This window comes from Oncorhynchus clarkii, chromosome 17 (genome assembly GCF_045791955.1).
Source record: "Oncorhynchus clarkii lewisi isolate Uvic-CL-2024 chromosome 17, UVic_Ocla_1.0, whole genome shotgun sequence".
In the NCBI taxonomy this organism is placed as follows: domain Eukaryota; kingdom Metazoa; phylum Chordata; class Actinopteri; order Salmoniformes; family Salmonidae; genus Oncorhynchus; species Oncorhynchus clarkii.
In genome coordinates this window covers 54,976,087-54,986,753 of record NC_092163.1, presented here as the reverse complement: position 1 = coordinate 54,986,753, position 10,667 = coordinate 54,976,087, and the positions used below count along the sequence as shown (strand labels likewise).

General features: G+C 44.9%; 1 protein-coding gene across 1 annotated transcript; it reads right to left on the bottom strand.

Moving 5' to 3' along the window:
• Positions 1–2,059: 2,059 nt before the first annotated feature.
• Positions 2,060–2,722, bottom strand: LOC139369463 (uncharacterized). Its single transcript, XM_071108722.1, has one exon. The coding sequence runs from the start codon at positions 2,720–2,722 to the stop codon at positions 2,060–2,062; it is 663 nt and encodes a 220-aa protein (XP_070964823.1).
• Between the last annotated feature and the right edge of the window lie 7,945 nt (positions 2,723–10,667).

Below are 10,667 nucleotides of genomic sequence, written 5' to 3'. Positions count from 1 at the left end.
TTCTCCCTTTCTGTCTTTCACTGTCTCCCTTTATGTCTCTGCCTCTCTTTATGTCTCTATGTCTCCCTTTCGGTCTTTCTCTGTCTTTGTCTCCCTTTCTGTGTATATCTGTCTCCCTTTCTGTCTCTATCTGTCTCCCTTTCTGTCTTTCTCTGTCTCCCTTTCAGTCTCTATCTGTCTCCCATCCTGTCTCTATCTGTCTCCCATCCTGTCTCTATCTGTCTCCCATCCTGTCTCTATCTGTCTCCCATCCTGTCTCTATCTGTCTCCCTTTCTGTCTCTATCTGTATCCCTTTCTGTCTCTCTCTGTCTCCCTTTCTGTCTCTCTCTGTCTCTATCTGTCTCCCTTTCTGTCTCTATCTGTCTCCCTTTCTGTCTCTATCTGTCTCCCTTTCTCTCTCTCTCTGTCTCCCTTTCTGTCTCTGTCTGTCTCCCTTTCTTCTCTGTCTCCCTTTCAGTCTCTCTCTGTCTCCCTTTCAGTCTATCTCTGTCTCCCTTTCAGTCTCTCTCTCTCCCTTTCAGTCTCTCTCTGTCTCCCTTTCAGTCTCTCTCTGTCTCCCTTTCTGTCTTTCTCTGTCTCTGTCTCCCTTTCAGTCTCTGTCTCCCTTTCTGTCTTTCTCTGTCTCTGTCTCCCTTTCTGTCTCTATCTGTCTCCCTTTCAGTCTCTTTCTCCCTTTCTGTCTTTCACTGTCTCCCTTTATGTCTCTGCCTCTCTTTATGTCTCTATGTCTCCCTTTCGGTCTTTCTCTGTCTTTGTCTCCCTTTCTGTGTATATCTGTCTCCCTTTCTGTCTCTATCTGTCTCCCTTTCTGTCTTTCTCTGTCTCCCTTTCAGTCTCTATCTGTCTCCCATCCTGTCTCTATCTGTCTCCCATCCTGTCTCTATCTGTCTCCCATCCTGTCTCTATCTGTCTCCCTTTCTGTCTCTATCTGTCTCCCTTTCAGTCTCAATCTGTCTTGGGTGTCTCTTTCAGCACTCGGTAGCTTCTGCCTCCAATAAGGCCTCCTGATGCCCCAGATGATGTGGAGAGAGGTGGGAGTGGTGATCGCTTGATAATATTCCCTTTAATGAACCCGGGAATTTCTGTGGGCTCCTGTCTGTACACAGTCAGCTGGGGAGAAGACGGGGAGGAGGGGAGCGGCGAGGGGGGTAGGAGAAGAGTATCAATAATACCTCTCCTTCCTGTGTTTGTGGAGGCAGAGATATTGAGGCCTAAGAGCTCTAGAACTGTGTTCACTAGGGGGGGGGGGGGTGGGAGGGGCATGCATGCGTGTGTTGTGTGTGGAGGAGCAGAGCAATGGTGACAAGAGAAACAATTTGGGGCTTGGCTGGCTCCCACAGTACTTCTGCAGTAGAAGCACACCAGTTTGTACCTGTGTGACTGTGTGAGAGTGTTCAGGCAGGCCCCTCCATCTGGCCCCTCCATCTGAGAACCATCGGAGGTGTGAAAATATTCAAGTAAATATTCCCGTGTTGGGCAGCGGGGCTTGGCTTTCCCACAGAATTTCTACAATGTTCCCAGGGACAAATGCTTCCCTGTGCTTCCCTGTCACCGCCTGCCTGATGAGAATACTTGCCTGCAATTTCACATTTGGACAGGCTTCTCTGGGGCATACCGTAACCATGGACCCCAGCCCAGTGAGAGGGCTCTGAGATCACAGGAGGGAGGTTTCAGCTTTCAGCTGGGCTTAATATGGCAGCCGGAAAACCCTGGGCATCTGGTCCTCTCCAGCAGGGTCATCTAGTGACTAACCTGGGAACTGAGCTGTTTGGTCCTCTCCAGCAGGGTCATCTAGTGACTAACCTGGGAACTGAGCTGTTTGGTCCTCTCCAGCAGGGGCATCTAGTGATTAACCTGGGAACTGAGCTGTTTGGTCCTCTAAAGCAGGGTCATTTAGTGACTAACCTGGGAACTGAGCTGTTTGGTCCTCTCCAGCAGGGTCATCTAGTGACTAAACTGGGAACTGAGCTGTTTGGTCCTCTCCAGCAGGGTCATCTAGTGACTAAACTGGGAACTGAGCTGTTTGGCTCTCAGGTGTACACTTCAGCATCTATCTGATCAGCCCAGAAAGTGTACAGCTATAGGCTGGGTATCCATGGAGTTGAACCTGTATACAGCTATAGTCTGGGTATCCATGGAGTTGAACCTGTATACAGCTATAGGCTGGGTATCCATGGAGTTGAACCTGTATACAGCTATAGGCTGGGTATCCATGGAGTTGAACCTGTATACAGCTATAGGCTGGGTATCCATGGAGTTGAACCTGTGTACAGCTATAGGCTGGGTATCCATGGAGTTGAACCTGTGTACAGCTATAGGCTGGGTATCCATGGAGTTGAACCTGTGTACAGCTATAGGCTGGGTATCCATGGAGTTGAACCTGTGTACAGCTATAGGCTGGGTGTCCATGGAGTTGAACCTGTGTACAGCTATAGGCTGGGTATCCATGGAGTTGAACCTGTGTACAGCTATAGGCTGGGTATCCATGGAGTTGAACCTGTGTACAGCTATAGGCTGGGTATCCATGGAGTTGAACCTGTGTACAGCTATAGGCTGGGTGTCCATGGAGTTGAACCTGTGTACAGCTATAGGCTGGGTATCCATGGAGTTGAACCTGTGTACAGCTATAGGCTGGGTATCCATGGAGTTGAACCTGTGTACAGCTATAGGCTGGGTATCCATGGAGTTGAACCTGTGTACAGCTATAGGCTGGGTGTCCATGGAGTTGAACCTGTGTACAGCTATAGGCTGGGTATCCAATGAGTTGAACCTGCTATACTGGATAGTTTGTTGGTATGCAGATTTTTGGCAGATTAGAAGAGTGTGAGGGACAGGAGCAACCAGAATACATGCTACTGTACACTCAGGGCTAAATCACACATACTTAACCCAACCTATCACATAAATCATGAACTGATGTCAATGGGAGATTTGCATGAAACTTCAGCTTACATTACACAAGCATGGTTAGTAGGTTTTTCTCTTTCACTTGTTTCTCTGTGCCTAGGTTGAGCACACATACACCAGCAAGTGCACGCGAGGGGTTAACAGGGCAGGTTTGGGAGATAACCAAGCCAAAGCCATGGTCTGTGAGTGAGAGACAGAGGATGGAGGCTTTAGTTCTCAGTCCTGCCCTCCCAGGCCTCTCTCTAACTCACATCTCACCAGCATACTTCTCATATTAAAAGAAAACAAGTTACACAAATGAGACAGATGGTTCTTGTTTGTGATGACAGTTGTGATTCCCCCCTCCCCTCCTCTCTTCTCCTTCCCTACTTTATTTTCTCTATATATTTTAGGAGTGCCAAGTTGTGCAACACACACACAAAAACACAGAGTTGAACCCCAGCACCTAGTAGACCTGCACTGGTCTCATGGGTTTTAGATTTACAACTCTCTCTATCTGTACATACAACCGGGAAGAACTATTAGATATCATAGAGACGTCAACTTACCAGCACAACCAGCACTACGACCAGGAAGACAACTTTCACAAAGCGGATCCTTTGTTTGCATCTCCCAGGGCATTTTAACTGATTCCAGAGGCCGACCCAAAACAACACCGTTGGAGGAGAGGGTGCCGGAGCGGTCTTCTAGTGAGGCTTCGGATGCATGCACACCACCCACCGATTACTCGCTAAAGTCCAGTCCCTAGAAAACAAAGTCGATGAAATCAGGGCAAAAGTTGCTTTTCAAAGAGATATCCAGGATTGTAACATACTCTATTTCACGGAAACATGGCTAGCTGAGGACATGCTGTCGGAGTCCATACAGCCAAAGGGATTTTCAATGCATCGCGCCGGAAGGAATAAACATCTCTCCGGTAAGAAGAAGGGCGGGGGTGTATGTTTCATGATTAACGACTCATGGTGTAATTGTAACAACAAATAGGAACTCAAGTCCTTCTGTTCACCTGACCTAGAGTTCCTCACAATCAAATGCCAACCATATTATCTCCCAAGAGAACTCTCCTCGGTTATTGTCACAGCCGTGTATATTCCCCCGCAAGCGGATACCAAGACAGCCATCAAGGAACTTCACTGGACATTATGCAAACTGGAAACCATATATCCTGAGGATGCATTTATTGTAGCTGGGGATTTTAACAAAGCTAATTTGAGAACAAGGCTACCTAAATTCTAGCAGCAACCGTGGATTGCTGTACACGAGCGAGTAACATGCACGACCATTGCTACTCTAACTTCCGCTATGCATACAAGGCCCTCCCCCGCCCTCCTTTTTGATAATCTGACCATGACTCCATCTTGTTGCTCCCCTCCTATAGGCAGAAACTAAAACAGGAAGCGCCCGTGCTTAGGTCTATCCAACGCTGGTTTGACCAATCGGATTCCACGCTTCAAGATTGCTTCGATCACGGGGATTGGGATATGTTCCGGGTAGCCTCAGATAATAACATTGACGTATACGCTGACTCGGTGAGCGAGTTTATAAGGAAGTGTATAGGAGATGTTGTACCCACTGTGACTATTAAAACCTTCCCGAACCAGAAACCGTGGATTGATGATAGCATTTGCGCAAAACTGAAAGCACCTACCACCGCATTTAATCATGACAAGGTGTCTGGAAATATGGCCGAATACAAACAGTGTAGTTATTCCCTCCGTAAGTCAATTAAACAAGCAAAGCTTCAGTATAGAGACAAAGTGTAGTCACAATTCAACGGCTCAAACACAAGACATATGTGGCAGGGTCTACAGACAACTACGGAATACAAAAAGAAAACCAGCCCCGTCTCGGACATCGACGTCTTGCTTCCCGACAAGTTAAACAACTTCTTTGCGCACTTTAGGGACAATATAGTGCCACCGACACGGCCCACTACCAAAATCTGTGGGCTCTCCTTCTCCGTGGCCAACGTGAGTAAAACATTTAAACAAGTCTGCCAGCCCAGACCATTGTTCCTGTTCCCAAGAAAGCTAAGGTAACTGAACTAAAATGACTACCGCCCCGTAGCACTCACTTCCGTCATCATGAAGTGCTTTCTTCCGTCATCATGAAGTGCTTTGAGAGACTAGTCAAGGACCATATCACCTCCATCCTACCTGACACCCTAGACCCACTCCAATTTGCTTACCGCTCCAATAGGTCCACAGACGACGTAATCGCAATGACACTGCACACTGCCCTAACCCATCTGGACAAGAGGAATACCTATGTCATCGACTACAGCTCAGCATTTAACACCATAGTACCCTCCAAACTCATCATTAAGCTTAACCTCTAGTGACTCCCCATCCCGCATGAGGGAGCGTAATCATCGACTGATACTAATTAGCATAACGCAACGGACATAAATATTCCTAGAAAATATTCCTATTCATGAAAATCACAAGTGAAATAAATTAAGACACAGCTTAGACTTTTGTTAATCACCCTGTCATCTCAGATTTTCAAAATATACTTTTACAGCCAAAGCTAGACAAGCATTTGTGTAAGTTTATCGATAGCCTAGCATAGCATTTTGTCCAGCTAGCAGCAGGTAACTTGGTCACGGAAATCAGAAAAGCAATCAAATTAAATAGTTTACCTTTGATGAGCTTCGGATGTTTTCACTCACGAGACTCCCAGTTAGATAGCCAATGTTCCTTTTTTCCCCAAAATTTATTTTTTTGTAGGCGAAATAGCTCCGTTTGTTCTTCACGTTTGGCTGAGAAATCGCCCGGAAATTGCAGTCACAAAAACGCCAAAAAATATTCCAAATTAGCTTCGACAGAAACATGGCAAACGTTGTTTATAATCAATCCTCAAGGTGTTTTTCAAATATCTATTTGATAATATATCCACTGGGACAGTTTTTCAGTAGGACCGATTGGAATAATGGCTACCTCTGTATTTTACGCGAGAATCACTCTGAGAGCATCAGGTGACCACTTGCACAATGTAGCCGCTTACGGGTATTCTTCAACATAAATGCGTAAAACTATGTCACAATAATGTAGACACTTTGGGGAATACGGAGAAAGAGTAATCTGGTTGATAGCCACTGCTCAATAGGGACGCATTGGAACGCAGCGCTTTCAAAACATGAGGCACTTCCGGATTGGATTTTTCTCAGGCTTTCGCCTGCAATATCAGTTCTGTTATACTCACAGACAATATTTTTACAGTTTTGGAAACTTTAGAGTGTTTTCTATCCTAATTATATGCATATTCTAGCATCTTGTCCTGACAAAATATCCCATTTACTACGGGAACGTTATTTTTCCAAAAATGAAAATACTGCCCCCTAGTCACAAAAAATGAAGACCCTGGGTCTCGACCCCGCCCTGTGCAACTGGGTCCTGAACATTCTGACGGGCCGCCTCCAGGTGGTGTAGGTAGGAAACAACATCTCCACCCCGCTGATCCTCAACACTGGGGCCCCACAAGGGTGCATTCTCAGCCTCCTCCTGTACACACTATTCACCCATGACTGAGTGACCATGCACACCTCCAACTCAATCATCAAGTCTGCAGATGACACAACAGTGGTAGGCTTGATTACCAACAGCGACATTAGTCATTTAGGTCAACATTGGAATATTCAGAGATCCTCACTGAACTTCTGGAGAGAGTTTGCTGCACTGAAAGTAAAGGGGCTGAATAATTTTGCACGCCCAATTTTTCAGTTTTTGATTTGTTAAAAAGTTTGAAATATCCAATAAATGTCGTTCCACTTCATGATTGTGTCCCACTTGTTGTTGATTCTTCACAAAAAAATACAGTTTTATATATTTATGTTTGAAGCCTGAAATGTGGCAAAAGGTCGCAAAGTTCAAGGGGGCCGAATACTTTCGCAAAGGCACTGTATGTTGTGCTGTGCTGGGCTGTGCTCGGCTGTGTACCCTTTCATGCTGAGTCTTGGTTAGGATGTTCCCCTCTACAGCCCGAGGCAAGGCTTACAGCTGCAGCTCTGATCTCATTCTCCTCAAAAGAGAGTCCACTAGACCCACAGGTAGGTAGCAGACTAGAGGCCAGCCTCCACTAGACCCACGGGTAGATAGTAGACTAGAGACTAGCCTCCACAGGTAGGTAGTAGACTAGAGACCAGCCTCCACTAGACCCACGGGGAGGTAGTAGACTAGAGCCCAGCCTCCACTAGACCCACAGGTAGGTAGTAGACTAGAGAACAGCCTCCACTAGACCCACAGGTAGGTAGTAGACTAGAGGCCAGCCTCCACTAGACCCACAGGTAGGTAGTAGACTAGAGACCAGCCTCCACTAGACCCACAGGTAGGTAGTAAACTAGAGACCAGCCTCCACTAGACCCACAGGTAGGTAGTAGACTAGAGCCCAGCCTCCACTAGACCCACAGGTAGGTAGTACACTAGAGGCCAGCCTCCACTAGACCCACAGGTAGGTAGTAAACTAGAGACCAGCCTCCACTAGACCCACAGGTAGGTAGTAGACTAGAGACCAGCCTACACTAGACCCACAGGTAGGTAGTAGACTAGAGACCAGCCTCCACTAGACCCACAGGTAGGTAGTAGACTAGAGAACAGCCTCCACTAGACCCACAGGGAGGTAGTAGACTAGAGACCAGCCTCCACTAGACCCACAGGTAGGTAGTAGACTAGAGACCAGCCTACACTAGACCCACAGGTAGGTAGTAGACTAGAGACCAGCCTCCACTAGACCCACAGGTAGGTAGTAGACTAGAGAACAGCCTCCACTAGACCCACAGGGAGGTAGTAGACTAGAGACCAGCCACCACTAGACCCACAGGGAGGTAGTAGACTAGAGACCAGCCTCCACTAGGCCGACAGGTAGGTAGTAGTCTAGAGACCAGCCTCCACAGATAGGTAGTAGACTAGAGACCAGCCTCCACAGGTAGGTAGTAGACTAGAGACCCTCTGCTTTCGTTCGTTCCCTTTTCACTGATCTATGGAGGTATAAGCAATAGCACCACCTATAGCTGCTGTCATGAGGCATATGGGGTGTGATGTATGTAGGTGACTCACAGCATCTTAGAGTCTGCATTTCTAGTCTAACTTGCTAAATTGGATACACACAGACACACTCTCACACTCACATTTGGAATGGACACTGTGAATTATTTCATGGAATACAATACAATATTATATAATTATTCAAGACATCATCATGATAGAAGGCAAACAAATATACATTGATCTGAATAAAACACAACACATGACTACACCATGCAGTTAGGTGCCCCCCTACTAGTCCAGTGACTAAACACATTTCTTTGACTTTGTGATGAAGCCACCAAATGTCACACACAGCTAGTCTATGTCTAAAGAAGTATGTTTGGCTTTAGTGCCATCGCATATCTGGTCCATTACCCCCGGGTGCCCCTTCCAAAATGGCCACCAACTAGCTCTATAAATAATATGTACAGGAAGCCCAATGATGGCTTAAAATGTTTGAGGGGGTCTGGAGAAGAAAAGAAAATGGTCCAAATATGCCATATACAGTACATGTATCCTTTAAAATTGTAGTAGAAGAGTGGTGAACAAGTGTACTGTTTTTTGTAAATGTTTTCATAGCTAGCTCAATAGTTTACATGTAAACACTCTTAAAGGTTATATGGATGTTCCCTGGCATCTACTGATTGCAATGATATATAATATGATATTCTATATCGTGTCAATTTGAAGAAATGTGACAGGAAACCAGCCCTGTACATGTCACGTTGGGTCAAATCCAAATCCCCTCCTCAGAAATGCAGTCCTCCATAGGGATGAATGGAGTTCTACAGTAATTCAATTCAATATTTCAAGGACAAAATGACATGTATTTAAGTACTTTTTTGTTGCAGTTTTTTGTTGGACAGTAACATTAGTACTTTATCAAAATGATACTTTGTATGTTTAGCTCACATATAATTTAAAGTATGCATTAAGGTGTCTGTAATAAAATATATCTGTCAACAACTAATTTAGATGTTAGGAAATGGAATTCTATATATTATTTGGCAACAGTAGGGGAGTACCAGGATGGAGGTGTAGGGGCTTCAAAACAGAGCCCCCTGTCTGTCATCTAATGTATATACAGTGCCTTGCGAAAGTATTCGGCCCCCTTGAACTTTGCGACCTTTTGCCACATTTCAGGCTTCAAACATAAAGATATAAAACTGTATTTTTTTGTGAAGAATCAACAACAAGTGGGACACAATCATGAAGTGGAACGACATTTATTGGATATTTCAAACTTTTTTAACAAATCAAAAACTGAAAAATTGGGCGTGCAAAATTATTCAGCCCCTTTACTTTCAGTGCAGCAAACTCTCTCCAGAAGTTCAGTGAGGATCTCTGAATGATCCAATGTTGACCTAAATGACTAATGATGATAAATACAATCCACTTGTGTGTAATCAAGTCTTCGTATAAATGCACCTGCACTGTGATAGTCTCAGATGTCCGTTAAAAGCGCAGAGAGCATCATGAAGAACAAGGAACACACCAGGCAGGTCCGAGATACTGTTGTGAAGAAGTTTAAAGCCGGATTTGGATACAAAAAGATTTCCCAAGCTTTAAACATCCCAAGGAGCACTGTGCAAGCGATAATATTGAAATGGAAGGAGTATCAGACCACTGCAAATCTACCAAGACCTGGCCGTCCCTCTAAACTTTCAGCTCATACAAGGAGAAGACTGATCAGAGATGCAGCCAAGAGGCCCATGATCACTCTGGATGAACTGCAGAGATCTACAGCTGAGATGGGAGACTCTGTCCATAGGACAACAATCAGTCGTATATTGCACAAATTTGGCCTTTATGGAAGAGTGGCAAGAAGAAAGCCATTTCTTAAAGACATTCATAAAAAGTGTTGTTTAAAGTTTGCCATAAGCCACCTGGGAGACACACCAAACATGTGCAAGAATGTGCTCTGGTCAGATGAAACCAAAATGGAACTTTTTGGCAACAATGCAAAACGTTATGTTTGGCGTAAAAGCAACATAGCTGAACACACCATCCCCACTGTCAAACATGGTGGTGGCAGCATCATGGTTTGGGCCTGCTTTTCTTCAGCAGGGACAGGGAAGATGGTTAAAATTGATGGGAAGATGGATGGAGCCAAATACAGGACCATTCTGGAAGAAAACCTGATGGAGTCTGCAAAAGACCTGAGACTGGGACAGAGATTTGTCTTCCAACAAGACAATGATCCAAAACATAAAGCAAAATCTACAATGGAATGGTTCAAAAATAAACATATCCAGGTGTTAGAATGGCCGAGTCAAAGTCCAGACCTGAATCCAATCGAGAATCTGTGGAAAGAACTGAAAACTGCTGTTCACAAATGCTCTCCATCCAACCTCACTGAGCTCGAGCTGTTTTGCAAGGAGGAATGGGAAAAAATGTCAGTCTCTCGATGTGCAAAACAGATAGAGACATACCCCAAGCGACTTACAGCTGTAATCGCAGCAAAAGGTGGCGCTACAAAGTATTAACTTAAGGGGGCTGAATAATTTTGCACACCCAATTTTTCAGTTTTTGATTTGTTAAAAAAGTTTGAAATATCCAATAAATGTCGTTCCACTTCATGATTGTGTCCCACTTGTTGTTGATTCTTCACAAAAAAATACAGTTTTATATCTTTATGTTTGAAGCCTAAAATGTGGCAAAAGGTTGCAAAGTTCAAGGGGTCCGAATACTTTCGCAATGCACTGTATATATATATATATATATATATATATATA

Excerpts from the sequence above, each read along its gene's own strand:
- LOC139369463 (XM_071108722.1), bottom strand. The coding sequence starts at position 2,722 with ATGGACACCCAGCCTATAGCTGTACACAGGTTCAACTCCATGGATACC.